At 36.4% G+C, this 14,579-nt stretch overlaps 2 protein-coding genes across 7 annotated transcripts in view; one reads left to right on the top strand and one right to left on the bottom strand.

Annotated features, from left to right (window-relative positions):
• The window catches only part of KIAA0825 (KIAA0825 ortholog), a 375,816-nt gene extending 374,533 nt beyond the window's left edge, over positions 1–1,283 (bottom strand). For both annotated transcript variants that reach the window (XM_045796269.2, XM_045796272.2), the window contains exon 1: positions 1,196–1,283. The gene's annotated coding sequence lies outside the window, so the exon portion shown is untranslated. The remainder of the gene's footprint in view (positions 1–1,195) is intronic.
• Positions 1–14,579, top strand: part of SLF1 (SMC5/6 complex localization factor 1) — a 79,018-nt gene that overhangs the window by 6,737 nt on the left and 57,702 nt on the right. For 2 of the 5 annotated variants that reach the window (XM_045796277.2, XM_045796276.2), the window contains exons 3-5: positions 11,720–11,833; positions 11,989–12,064; positions 13,229–13,469. In XM_045796277.2, the coding sequence (XP_045652233.1) occupies positions 11,720–11,833; positions 11,989–12,064; positions 13,229–13,469 (431 nt within the window). Of the gene's footprint in view, positions 1–1,363; positions 1,470–4,890; positions 5,182–11,719; positions 11,834–11,988; positions 12,065–13,228; positions 13,470–14,579 lie in introns of those variants that run through there. The other 3 variants (XM_045796279.2, XM_045796278.2, XM_045796275.2) reach the window with 3 other exon arrangements.

Here is a 14,579-nt window from a genome sequence, read left to right as displayed (position 1 = left end):
CAAGAATTAAAAAAAATACTGCCTGTCTAAAAAGCTACTTGCTATATAAAAACCTGTAACTTCCCTTAAATTACTTACAATCCTTTCAACTGGAGAAATAACAGATTAAATAAACATTGCAAAATTGGGACCAAATAAGATTGTAAAAGTTAGCTGAACTATTATCCAACAAAATTAGAATAGCAATGCGCTGTCCTCAATAAGTTTGCATTACTCAAAAGGTAACAAGGAATTTGGCTTATGTATCAGGGGCTTTAAATTGAACACACTCCATTTTTCTTCATGGTAGAGTAATTTCGAGAACTCTTTCGGAACTGGCTGTTTAGGGGGATCAAAATTAGCTGCCTTTTAGGGGGAAAAGTGATGATTTAAATATAAGGTGGGGTGGGGAAACTACTTACCTGAAGAAACTGCATTACACAAGAGAGAAGTAGCCACGTTCCCTACATCACTTCGTTCAAATCTTCGTTTGGAAAAACACCTTTTCTCACATTCTCCCTCCGTCCGAAGCAATTTTCTCCTTAAAACTATTGTGGTTACCTCAGACCTCCCTCCCAAATTCTCCTGAATCCTTCATGATCTAAGAAACCTGGAGCAGAGCACGAGCACTCGTTCTGAAAGTACATCTACTTCTTGATTACAGGTTCCAAAAACTAAAACGTGTATGTAAAGCCCATTAGCTCAGGGTAGTCAGGAAAACAAAGCCCCTTCTTACCCAATTCAAACAGCGGCGGGAACGTTTAATTCTAAACACAAACTACTCCCTCATCCCAAGTCTAAAACGTTCCTAAAAGGTGCGACCCAGGGCAATGGAAACAGTACTCAGGTCAAGGATGGTAAATTAGCTCTCGGCAATCAAGGGTAACTAAACCCTGACAACGGGAGAGTAATGACACTCCTCGAATACTGGAAAAAAGACTTGGCACTACAAGTCGCTGTATACATGGTCTTCGGCCTCACTTGGGGATCCGACGTCGACTTCCAAGCTGGGGAGGGATTTGGCTAGTGGAGAAGGCGGTAAACCGGGGTCGTAAGGCCTCTTCCAGCAGCAGGGGATCAAGCGCCATGGGTTGGATACAGACACCTCCTGGTTTAACTCTCTCCCGCTCACTTCTTGGTCCTGCCAAGATGCTACACGGCGCCCCGACCGGCCGGAAATATCAGGCCCAGGAGGCAACGTAGAAAAATCACTTACCAGTCTCTCCCACGTCTGGCATAGATACAGCAGGAGCCTGGCCCGCCCGCCAGATTCCAGCCAGCCACCCGCTCAGACCACCCTGACGACGGCTCGAGAGCGTCACTGACAACCACCCGGAAATGCTACAATAGTTTCCGGGGCCGCCTAGCGCGCGGCGGGAAATTATTTCCCAGAGCCCGGATTAGTGAGGCTGCGAGTGCTGCCACGGCAGTCGTCTTCCCAATCACCACCGCCACCCGAGGGAAGCATCTCAGACTCTTCGGCAGGGAAGGTAAAGGGCCTCAGCTTGGAAGACACAGTGTACCCTGACTCTCTGGGGTCGTTTCCAACATGCCCCCAAAGTTTCTGTGGCTCCCGGCTTTGAGATTGGGAAGGGGCTGGGGTTGAGCGCCGGCGGTGCTCGGTTCTCCTGCCTTCCGCAGCCACCATTCGTTCCCACTGGCCCGGACTCGCTGAGCTCTGCGCCGGCGTTGGTGGGCTGCGGTCACAGACCCCGCCCCGCCCCGCCCTTGTAGCGGCTGGGAGGGCCGCCGAGCGTCTCTGCAGTGCAGGCTTGAGCGGCTTCCCCCGCCTCCTGTTTGCGCAGCTCTGCGGGTTGATCCCCTGCCAGGAAGGCGCTAGGCCGCCCGCGTCTCTCGTTTCCATAGAACCGACTGGGACGCCACTCGCGGAGTCTCTTGGCTGCTTTAAATAATTTAGCGTCAGTGCAGGTGGCTGGGATCCCCTAGGCCCACCTACCAGTGACGGGGAAAATGGTGTCATTCTTTTCTCCCTGGTAGAATTTTTTAACATATCCAAGTGGCAATGATTGTATCTCTGCGGCTACTGTATGCCTTTAAACATACACACACTTTTCCCTAAAGAAGGGTGTATGTTCCTGGGAATTATAATGTCTCAGTAGCCTGAAGGCTGGGAACAAGGCTAAATCATTATTCTGAGATTTCTTCCACTTCCAAAGCCTCAGATTAAATATTGAAAAAAAAAATTGATTTGTCACGGATACTCCCTATCAGGATTTGACCCAGAAATTAGATGGAGCTTGGTTTTGGAAGCGACAAGCTCTTTTTTTTTTGGCGAATGACTATCCTATCCCCACTCCCCAGGTTTTTTTCCTTGAGAACTTGGAAATGAAGATTTAAACGGAATTTACAGCATACTTATTGTATGACAGAGTGCCTTGTGAACTTTTTGGTTTATGTAGTTAAGTTATGCCTCAGTTCCTAGAAGTGTCTACTGATGTGCAAGATGTTCCCATTTTAGGAACATTTGACCTGTATTGCAGGTATTGGGGGTGGATTTTTATAAGGGAGTTAATTTGATTATGTCTAACTTAAAGAATTTTTAATTTAAATGAACCAGGATGTTTTGAATACTTGAATGTATAAATTATTGTGAAGACAGTTAACCTTCGATAATACAAATCAGCCTCTTTTAGATCTGTTTTCTAAATCCAGATTTTTTTTCACCTTACTGACTTGGGTTCAGTTGTATGATTTAATATTTTCCTCCTTAGAGTAGAAAGCATAAATCACGTGAAACAGTTATTGAAACAGTGGTTGAATGTAGTTACCTTTCATAATCAAAATTCAAACCTTTTATGATTTCCTAACAGTATCCACAGTTTTCACTAATGTCCAAAAACTGTTGGTTTTTTTGAAAACCAATAATATAGCATTATTAATTAGTATTTTTCTGATTAGTTATTCTATCTTTTCACTGCTTAAACAATATTTAAAATGAACAGTTCCATATAGACTGAATAATAAAACCTAAAGAAAGTGATGAACCCTGTTTCTCAATAATGTAACTATAATGGAATATTATGTAACTCTTGTAATTGACTCTCCATAAATATGCTAATGGAAAAGGTATGCTGCACAATGTAGTACATACTATTTCTTCTAAGGACATCTTACTGCTTAAAAGTAAAATATCCCTGAAACTTTTAAGTTGACTTAGTTTTTACTCTTTTTATATTGAAATTATTTTGATGTAGGCTGTTTTGTTATTCTTGATGAAGTCCATATGAACTAGTCTAGTGATTAATTCATATAAGATCTATTTTGAGAGGAAAATAATGAACAATTTCCTTTTTCATAAGAAAAAAAATGGCATTCTTAAGATTGTTCCTAGAAATGCTTTGAAATTTTAGACATTAGTGTTATTTTTATAATTGTTTAAATATTTTCAGTAATATTGCTCGTCTAAATATCTCCCCACCCTCCTAGTAGATTCCTTTACCTGCAGTGTATTTTTCTCTCGTGCTAGCTAAGATAGAGTACTTTCTGAAATTATAATATGGTTAAAAGTATTAGACTAAATTCTGAAATTTAAGTCAAAGTAGTATCGTAGAAAAGGCATGTAACTTTTTCAGAAACAGGCAGGTGTTTGCACTGAACCTTGATTTCACTATTTTCCTAGCTGTGTATCCTTGAGCTAGTTTCTTAATCGGTAAGATTCCCCAGTATCCTCATCTGTGTGAGAAGGGTAAACAGCATTTAAACTAACGTGTGCTGCGTAGACTGTAGTAGGTCCTCAATAAAAGTGAACTCCTGCTTTTTCAACCTTACATCTTATGTTCCTACTAAGTAAGTAATTAAGTAATAGAGTTCCTGATACAAACTCGTAGCAGATTTGACTTTCATCCCCTATGGCTAACCAACATAGACTATCCATTCTTTTTTCCCTGAACAGTGTCTCTCTTGTTCATCTTGCTTCCTTAAGGGCCCCTTTATCCATAAAAGTAGCATCTCCAGTTCAGCCTGTTCATTGTATGTTACTGGATAGAGTGAACATCTCCATAAGTCCTCTTAACCTGTCATTTCTTCCTCACCACAGTCACTTGGCTGCAACTGCTCCATTTCCTCCCTCTCCTCAAAGAGACTGAGCATGACTGTTCCTTTCCCAAATAATGCCATTGAAGTAAGAGTATTCCTCAGGTCTTGCCAGTGGAGACCTCAATCAAATAACTACATATGTATGTACAATATGTACAATAATATGTATAATGATTACATATATATACACACATTCCATATCTTTCAAGGATGAGGCAGGAAATGGATGCTACATCTTTAAGAAAAAAATTCCAAAGGCCAGCTGAATGAAATTAAGCCAAAGGCCTAATTTGGCTCCTAGGCCAGGAGGATACAGAATTCCTAAACTCCACTTGATGTTACAGCATTCAGAATCGAACAGTAGTTTAGTCAGTATGAATACAGTGATTTGTATCTACCTTTTGCAATATTGGTTAAAACAGAGATCAACGCTTTGACCATTTTCACTTATTTACTTTCCCAGTTAAATGCTTTAGATAAGAGAAACCATGAAAATCTTAAAATTCTTGAATTCAAAGCAGCAATATTGATTTTTTTCAAGGGCTGATATATCCTTTTGAGAAAAGGGAATTTTTAAAGATGATTTTCTTTAGACTTAAAATCAAGGTAGAAGTAGGTTTAAAATCCAAGTAGTTCACTAGAATAACATTAAGAAACTATTAGTTTTCAACCTGGTGGCCTTGAAACGATGAAGAATATTCACTGGAATGGAAAAATGATCACAATGTAATTTTAAATAAAAATTAAGATACAGAACTATATAATAATCTCAATTTTGTTATATGTTTTTTCACACACACACATAAATCGTTCAAGTTATACCCTCCCTCCCCCCCCCCCGCCTCCAGATGTTAACGGTGGTATTAATGGGTGCAGGGATTACAGGTGATTTTAATCTTTCGGTATACTTTGTAGTGTTTTTTAAATTTTCTGTAGTCATGGATTAATTACAATTGACAGTAAAAGTTACTTTGGGGGAATTTTTAGTTCTTAAATGCAAATAAACTTTTTAGTAAATCCTTTATTTATCTTAGTTATTAGCATACAACTTATAGGGTGCATTATGTTTTCAAAGTTCTGTGAGACCCTATGGCTGATCATAAAATCACTTGTAATGCAGAGGAGCATTTCCTGCCACAATCCTTGGTAAGCATCCCTGCCCCTGTTTTTTGCAGCACTGTCTTCTTTCAGTTAACCGTTAGACCCTGTTCTTTTATCCTCCCTCCTGAACCAGACCTTTGCATTCATCTGTATTCCTGCCTCTACTTTTCCCTGACTTCTCTTTTCAACATTCTCTGTGTGTCATATTCAAACATGTTCCAGCTATGTGTCATATTGTAAAGAATTCATAAGACCTAAAAAGCTAGTACATAATAAAATGTTCTTAATTATGGTGAGTGCTATAGGTTTATTTGCATTTCTAACTAGCACCAACTGCGGAGGAATTTCAGGCATCAGGGATAGGCCCATGTGGGAGATATTTTGGGAAAGTCCACACCACAGAGACAGTTGCTTTCTCTGCATAAATGCCAGCTCTGTTCACAGTCATTATCTCCTTAGTTGTGTGTATTATATGGTTCGAGGTAAGTAACTAAGTATTTTTTTAATTACTACAACATTTTAAAAATTACAACAGAAGCATTTACTTGTAACTAAGAATCTAATACATAATTTTTCACTTTTTGGCAGTAAAGATAAAGCCTTTAACTTTAAGTGAATGCTCTCATTTTTGTTTTTCTTTTGTTGTGTTAGGATAGTATGTTCTGATGAATACCTGAAGGAACGCCCCCCTAAGTCCTAGAAAAAGTTATAATTTCCCTGGAAATACCAATGATAGAATTGTATTGCAGTGTATTTACTTATTTACTTGTGCTAAAAGACTTCTAGCAGTTAGCCTTGATCCCCATATCCCCGAATATATCACACACAGGCATATCAGGCTGTTACTTCTTGTTTTCTTAATCCTGCGGGGTCACAGGAAGAACCATTACACTGCCAGTTTTATAAATATAAATAACTCTATCCATGGATCTCTATTTCTATATTTACAGCTATCAATTTTTTCATATATATATGAATTAGATCTAGCTTGTTTGTCGTAAGATGTGGTATTAAAAAGCATTGCCAAATGTATCGTAAACTGTTATTTCAAGTAGGTGTTTGATTATAGGACGCTATTTGATTAGGTTAATGGAACTTGTTTTTAAGACATTGTGCTTCGGGGCACCTGGGTGGCTCAGTGGGTTAAGTGTCTGCCTTCAGCTCAGGTCATGATCTCAGGGTTCTGGGATTGAGCCCTGCATTGGGCTCTCTGCTCAGCGGGGAGCCTGCTTCTTCCTCTCCTTCCCGCTTGTGCTCTCTCTAGCTATCTCTCTCTCTCTCAAATGAATGGTTGATTTGAGAGAGAGAAAGAGAGAGAGAGAGAGAGAGAGAGAGTGCTCCTGCACAGCAGGGGAGGGGCAGAGGGAGAGAAGGAGAGAATCCCAAGCAGACTCCCCACAGAGCTTGGAGCCCAACACGGGGAGGATCGCAGGACCCCTAGATCGTGACCTGAGCCAAAACCAAGAGTCGGCAGCTTAACCAGTGAGCCACCCAGGTGCCCCTGATTTGTTTAATATTTGTATTTGCATAATGTTTGAATCAGGACATCCTGTTATTTCACCTTTATTTCTTCCCTTTCCTCTTGATTGTTTAGTTTCATATTTAATTGTTCCTTAGAGGAAAGAAACTGCGTTTAAAAAGCTTTCCTGATTTCCACCATTAAGCACAGTTGGTCCTGCTTTCATTTTCCTGTGGACTCTTGCTTTGACAGAAAATGCTGTTAAATATACAACGTGGGTGTTTTTTCCCCATTATAAAGACAATATGATTTAAGATAAAAAGTTTGCATGATACACACCCAAATCACTTAACAATTTATACGTCAAAATGTATTAAAATGTCATTAATACTAAACATTCAAATTGTAAAATAGCTGTTAATTAATTTGACCTAAAAGAGGAATATAGTATGATAACTTTTTTCCCTTATAGTTCTATATAACATACATTTAGTTATCAGGAAGCAGAAGAATAAAACATAAAGAACAACTTTTAAAACTTTCTGGATGATAGCATTACTTTGATTTTTTTCATTGCTTTCTGTATGTATATTCCAATTATTTAACAGTAGTTTCTGTATGTTAGTATTTTAGTGTAGCCAGATAAGATTTTACTTTTTTTTAAAGATTTTATTTATTTATTTAAAAGAGAGCACATGGGTTGGGAGGGGGGATGGAGGAAGTAGAGGGAGGGAGGGAGGTGGAGAGAGAGAGAGAATACCAAGCAAGCTCCACACCCAGCCATCCAGGTTTCCCAAGACTATAGGTTTTTAAAGCTAATTAAACTTACCTTTTTTGGCAGCATTTCTTGAAATAGCCTATGAAATAGCTTTTTAAAACTTTATATGCATAAAAGAAATATAGTAAGTAATGTAAATATGCTTAAAAACTTGTGTCCTCTGATAAGAGTGGCTTTCCAGAAATAGAAAAAACAATTAGATTGCCTTTCCATTAGAATACCAAGATGATATTCACAGATATGATGAATTTCACTCATCTGATATTTCTTAAAGGACCCACCATTTTCTTTTTTGTTTAATTCCTTTTTATTTTTTTTAATGTTTTTATTTAAATTAGTTAACTTACAGTGTAATACTGTTTTCAGGCGTACAGTATAGTGATTCAGCACTTCCATACATCAGCTGGTGCTCTTCACAAGCGCAGTCCTTAATCCCCATCATCTGTTTAACCCATCTCCTATCCTTTCCCTCTAGTAACAAACAGTTCTCTATAGTTGAGTCTCTTTCTTGGTTTGCCTCACTCTCTTTTCTTCCCCCCCCCTTGGCTTATTTGTTTCTTAAATTCCACATATGAATGAAATCATATGGTATTTTTCTTTCTCTGACTTCATTCACTCAGCATAATACTCCCTAGCTCCATTCATCTTGTTCCCAATGGCAAGATTTCATTCTCTTTGATGGCTAAGTAATATTCCTGTGTGTGTGTGTGTGTGTGTGTGGATTTGTATATTTATATACCACATCTGTATTCATTCATCAGTTGATGGACATAGTCTGTTTCCATAATTTAGCTGTTGTAGACAAGTGCTGCTCTAAATATCAGGGTGCATGTATCCCTTTGAATTAATATATATATATTTCTATTTTTAGGTAAATACCTAGTAGTGTGATTCGCAGATCATAGGGTAGTTCTAATTTTTACCTTTTGAGAAACCTCCATACTGTTTTCCAGAGTGGTTCCACTCATTTGCATTCCCACCAACAGAGCAAGAGGGTTCCCCTTTCCTCACATCCACGCCAACACCTGTTGTTTCTTATTTTAGCCATTCTGACAGGGGTGACGTGATATCTCCTTATAGATTTGATTTGTATTTCCCTGATGATCAGTGATGTTGAGCATCTTTTCATGTGTCTCTTGGCCATCTGGATGTCGTCTTTGGAAACATGTCTATTCATGTCTTCTGCCCATTTTTAAATTGGATTATTTTGGGGGGGGATTGAGTTTGATAAGTTCTTTATATATTTTGAATACTAACCCTTTATCATATATGTCATTTGCAAATGTCTTCTCCCATTCCTAAGTTGCCTTTTAGTTTTAATTGTTTCCTTAGCTGTGCAGAAGCTTTTTGTTTTGATGAAGTGCCAGTAGTTTATTTTTGCTTTTGTTTGCCTTGCCTCAGGAGACATATCTAGAAAGAGGTTATGGCCTGTGTTCTCCTCTAGGAATTTTATGGTGTCAGGTCTCATATTTAGGTCTTTAATCCATTTCGAATTTATTTTTGTGTATTATGTCAGAAAGTAGTACAGTTTCATTCTTTTGCATATTACTGTCCAGTTTTCCCAACACCATTTGTTGAAGAGACCATCTTTTTCCCATTGGGTATTCTCTCCTGCTTTGTCGAAGATGATGTGACCATATAGTTGTAGGTTCATTTCTGGGTTTTCTTTTCTCTTCCACTGATCTATCTATGTGTCTATTTTCGTGCCAGTACTTTAATGTTTTGATCACTGTACCTTTGTAATATAACTTGAAGTCCAAAATTCTGATGCCTCCAGCTTTGCTTTTTGTTTTCAAGGCGGACCTACCAATTTCTAAAGGAAATTTGTTTAAAGGATTTATTTGCACCCCTAGAATTAATAGAAGCAACATTTCTCATTGTGGTCATACGCCTTATAATCCACTTGCAGCTTTATTGTACATGTGTTAGTATGTGTTTTGCATCAGACTAAATCATTATTTCAAGTAACAGCATATTCTTTGTAAAGTTTTTATATACTACTAGTCTATATTAATAGATATTATCATTCAGGAGCTATGTCATATATCCCATAAAATTGGTTGAAAAATTTGATGATTAATACAAGAAAGAATTCCTTCTGCAAGAAGCCACTTACATTTTATGTACTGATGATAGTATTTTACATGAGTGATTTTTCATAGAATGCCAACCTCTGTTATGTATATTATATAATTTTGTGCCAGAACCTTTTAACTTTTTAGAGAGAGAGAGAGTGCATGCATTGTGCAAATAGGGGAAAGGGCAGAGGGAGAGAGAGAGCTAGAATCCTCAAGCAGACTCCCTGCTGAGTGTGGAGCCCAGCTTAGGGCTCAATTCCAGAACCCTGAGATCATGACCTGAGCCAAAATCAGGAGTTGGCTGATAAACCAACTGAGCCACCCAGACGCCCCAGAACCTTTTAACTTTTAAAAAATGTTTCATTGAGGGGTCTTATCCTTATGGACACTTTCTTTATGTTCTGCATCTTCAATTTTAGGATTTTAGAGGGTTAATGCATTATATCCCTTTCCTTCTTTTGGAGCCAATAGAGGAATAAGAAAGTCTGATATTTTGGGGTCAAAATAACAGCTTTTTTACTGAATTAAAATTGGTTTGGAGGAGGTAGCTTTGTGCAACTCCTGTGTGCTTCGTAATACATAATCTCTGAATTCATTTACTCATGAGCCTGCTGGACTACTACTGGCAGCTTCTTAAGACATGTCAGAAAACATTGATATGAACTGTCTTTGCAATATGCTGATTTATCCATCAAAGCATATCCATTTAGTCCTCTCAAGTAACTTCTCCCCCCAGATCAAGGAGTGATGAAGGGTAGAGAAACCAGGTGTATTGTTGGCTGACGTTACTCCTCTTAGAAACCTTAAGCAAAGAAAATAAAGGTTCATCTTAACCCTGAGTAATGTCTTAAATTGTTCATAGTGAGACTTTCTTTGAAGTTTTACTCAAAAATGAATCTCAGTCTTCACATAAACACATATATGTATGTACTTCATATGTTTTTAGTATCTATCTGTATATATTTGATCTTGGACAATAGAATTTCTATAAAGAGCTCTTGTCTTTATCCACTTGTCTTGTTCTATGTAACACTTGTCACCAGTTGTCTGTTACTATTCCTGGGCTTAAACAGGTATAATTTTTTAGTTTCCTTTTAATTGTCTTTAAAGAGTTCAGCTGCTTTTGCTCTTTAGCATTAATTAAACACTAATCTACAGCTGTAGTGACAAAATTGTTAGAGAAGTGGAAAATTACCGATTTTTATAGTCCTTTTCCTCATCTATAAAAAGAAACTAGATTTTCTCTAAGATGCTATCAGTTCTGAAGTTCTAATGTCATATAAACAAACAAAACCCTGTATTCTCATTAAAACTACTGTGAGGTTGTCTTTCTTGCTTAATAAATGTGCCACTTCAAATACAAGTGCTTTATGAACTACCTTTATATGTGGATTAAGGTCTCTATTTATATAAATTTGAAAACTGTGATTTTTTTTTCTGCCGCTTTTGCAGGTGATAAAATTAACATATAGCAGAGTTAAGAAATATAGATTGGGAATAGAATCCAGGTTCATTATAATGTACCTAGCATACTAAGTTAGTTGGTGTAAATGCTTTGGGAACATGCGTTCTATCAACTTTTGTAATGACTTAGGTACTCTTCAATATTTGTCCACAAATATTTTAAAAATTATTATAAAATTTGATTAGGTTTCATTGTCCACGGTGTGCTTGTTTCAGAAGCTATTAGCAAAAACAGTGCTTTTAAAATGAAGCTGGTATTACTATGCTAATATTTATATAAATAATCCTTTCTGAAGTATTATATTCATTCATCAGTGTGTTTTAGTGTCAAGTAACGTAGGAACACATTCAATGTTCAAACCACCAAAAAAAAAATCTATTTACAGTCACATTGTGGGAAGATAACTTTTTTTTTTTTTTTAAAGATCTATTTTAGAGAAAGAGAACATGTGAGTGGGGAGGGGCAGAGGGAGAGAGAGAATACTCAAGCAGATTCACCGCTGAGCCCAAGCCAGATGCAGGGCTCAATCCCAGGACCCCGAAATCATGACCTGAGTCGAAATCAAGATTTGGCTGCTTAACTGACCTGAGCTACCCAGGTGCCCCAGGAAGATAGCTTTATAAATCAATTTCTATTGCACATAAGCAGTCTTAACATTGGTATTTACAGTAAAGCCTTGTATGTTTAATTCATTATATGTTTTATTTTTTTATTTTTAGCACTCGTAGTTAAGAAAAAGTAATGTCAATCCTGTGAATATTATCTTTAACATATGTTATCTTCTTTATGTGTATACATGTTAGATGGAAGATGGTGCTCCAAAGCATATCATCCAAATGACAGGATTTAAGATGGAAGAAAAGGAAGCTCTAGGCAAATTGCTTTTAAAACTAGATTGCACTTTTATTAAGAGTGAGGTGAGTACAGAAACTTATAAAATATTTAAGATAGACTTGAAAAATAATGCTGGTCTAAAAATGACAAAATGCTCTCTTGATATTATAAGAATAAAGTGAATGTGCTATAATGGAACTCTTAGTAACATTTTTTTCATTTGCATTTTTCCTTCCAGAAATACAAAAATTGTACACATCTTATAGCTGAACGCCTGTGTAAGAGTGAAAAGTTTTTAGCAGCTTGTGCAGCAGGTAAATTAACTACCTTTCTCCCTTGAAAAAAAAAATCTTCATGTTAAAAAAAAAAAGTAGCTTAATCTGCTAAAGATAGGTAGTATCGTTATTAAATCAAACATAAATGTGGTTTTAGCTGAATATTTTTCTGAAAATATTTGTTAAAATGTTTTTTGTCTGATTTTTCTAAGTAAAGCTTTGTAACACATGAAAATGTACCAAAGAGGCAGGAATACTTACTTAACCAAAGATTTAGTGTAAGTGTTTTATGTCAGAAAAAATCTTTAACAAAAAAGTTGGGCACAGCAATGCCCCCCGCCCAAAATGCTTTTGTCTGAGTCTCAGCTGTTCTCAAATAAGTTTGTTTTCTTTGATCTGTCATTGGAAAGAATCTGTTTTTGTTCTTCTACTGTGTCCCTTCCGATCCATGATATGAAGCAGTGATCCCCCTATTGTGTTTTTCTAAGCTTTTAAATTTCATAAATCCAACTTAGAACTTAGTGTCTTTCCCTCTCTGTCACCCTTGATGTTTCTTTATAGTTTCTTTTGTGGTTGAGCTAGCATATCATTAGTTCACTGATTGTCCAAAAAAAAAAAAAAAAAAAGTATTGTTTAACTCAGTAAATTTATTATTTTTTAGAGTAATTTACCAGAAAGATACTTGGTTTTATTATTTTCTCTGCAAATGAAAGCATATATTGTCCCTGCTTTTGAGAAAATTTTACTGATGCCCAGATAAAGGAACTACAGCATGTTATTAGATATTCTGAAAAATTCTCTTCCTCAATAAATTTGTTTTTAGAAAGTGTAACATTGCTATAAACATGATTGAAGAAGTTTTTAGCATATGAAGAATAATATAAATCTCAGCCAAAACAGTGAATAGTAAAAGTAGACATAGCTTAAGTAATACCACATTTATTTTAGTGAGTCTTAGGATTGTATTTAATTTAGTAATGTTTAGACTTAGAAGCATTATGGGAAAGATTGCATACAATGTTCAGTGACATTGTAGACCTCTACCAAAATTTTGGGAAAACAAACATAATTCAAAGATAATGTTGCATTGTAGCTTAAGAGTCTCATGATGAAAAAGGTCAAACTTTATTTGATATTTGGTCTTTATTGTTGACCATTCATTGGAACCAGAATTCTTTTACCGACAGTTGATTTGCTTTCTAGGAAAGTGGGTATTAACTAAGGACTACATAATCCACAGTGCCAAAAGTGGCAGATGGCTTGATGAAACAACTTATGAATGGGGCTATAAAATTGAAAAAGACTCCCATTATTCACCTCAAATGCAATCTGCACCTAAAAGATGGCGTGAAGAACTGAAACGCACTGGTGCTCCAGGAGCCTTCCACAGATGGAAAGTTGTTCTCCTTGTTAGAGCTGATAAACGAAGTGATTCTCTTGTAAGGTAAGATGAGATCTCATAAAAGCTAAGCAATGAATGAACAAAGAATTTTGATATGCTTGAATACCTTCTTGTGTTTCTTTGAAATTGTTGATTTCGTCCAAATGAGCAATGGTGATTTACTTTTTAATCTCTGAGTTAAGCCATTCTGTACTTAATTAAGCATATGTTGCTAATGGAATAAAATCTATTTTATAGTATTGCTTTAAGTTATTCTTGGGTCTCTGTTTAACTTTCCATGTTAATTCTTTTGGCTAATTCAAGCAAAATAAAAAACTTGGAAGATTTTTGTTTTTAGTTTTGAAGCAATTTTAGATTTTTATAAGTATTTATCAGAAAGGCTTTTTTTCTGGGTTTATATAGTGCAGTCTTCATGGTTCATAATGTTTCCTTCATTATTTCATTTCTTTCTAACTTTTACATCATATTTTTTTAAATTCTTACTAGGTAAACTATATTCCAAGACTGCAATGACTTTCAGGGGGCTGCAAAGGCCCTTTGTCACCTTTATAGAAGTATAATTTATAGGCAAGTAAAATGCACACATTTTAAGTATACATTTTGATAAATTTGGAGAAATTTATACACCCATATTACGCCCTCACACAGTCAAGATCTGCAACATTAATGTAATCTTACAGTGTTCTTGTCATTACATATTTAATTCTGCCCACCAATACAAGACAACCATTGATTTCCTTCGTGTCACTATATATTAGATTTGTCTTTTTTTTTTTTAAGTTCGTGTAAATGGAATTATTCTATATACATACTTTTTTGATGTAGTCTCATTTGCTTAACTCATCATTTCCGAGATTCATCCTGGTTATTGTGTGTATTAGGAGTTTGTTCCTTTTTGTTGCTGAGTAGGATTCCATTTTGCAGATGTATCGCTATCTGTTTATTCAGCCATTGATAGACATTTATTTTTTTGTTTTCGGGTTTTTTTTTCCCCCCAACTTGTGCTAATATAAATAAAGCTGCTATGAACATTTGAGTACAGGTCTTCATGTACATTTGTTTTTCTCTCTCTTGGGTAAATACCAAGAGTGAAATTTCTGGCTCAGATGGCAGTTGTGTATTTAACATTATAAGAAAAATGTCAGACTGTTT

This window comes from Ursus americanus, chromosome 5, assembly GCF_024610735.1.
Source record: "Ursus americanus isolate L20-20 chromosome 5, mUrsAme1.1.p, whole genome shotgun sequence".
NCBI classification, from domain to species: domain Eukaryota; kingdom Metazoa; phylum Chordata; class Mammalia; order Carnivora; family Ursidae; genus Ursus; species Ursus americanus.
Note: the sequence above shows the minus strand (reverse complement) of the source record. Positions and strands in the feature narration are given on the sequence as shown.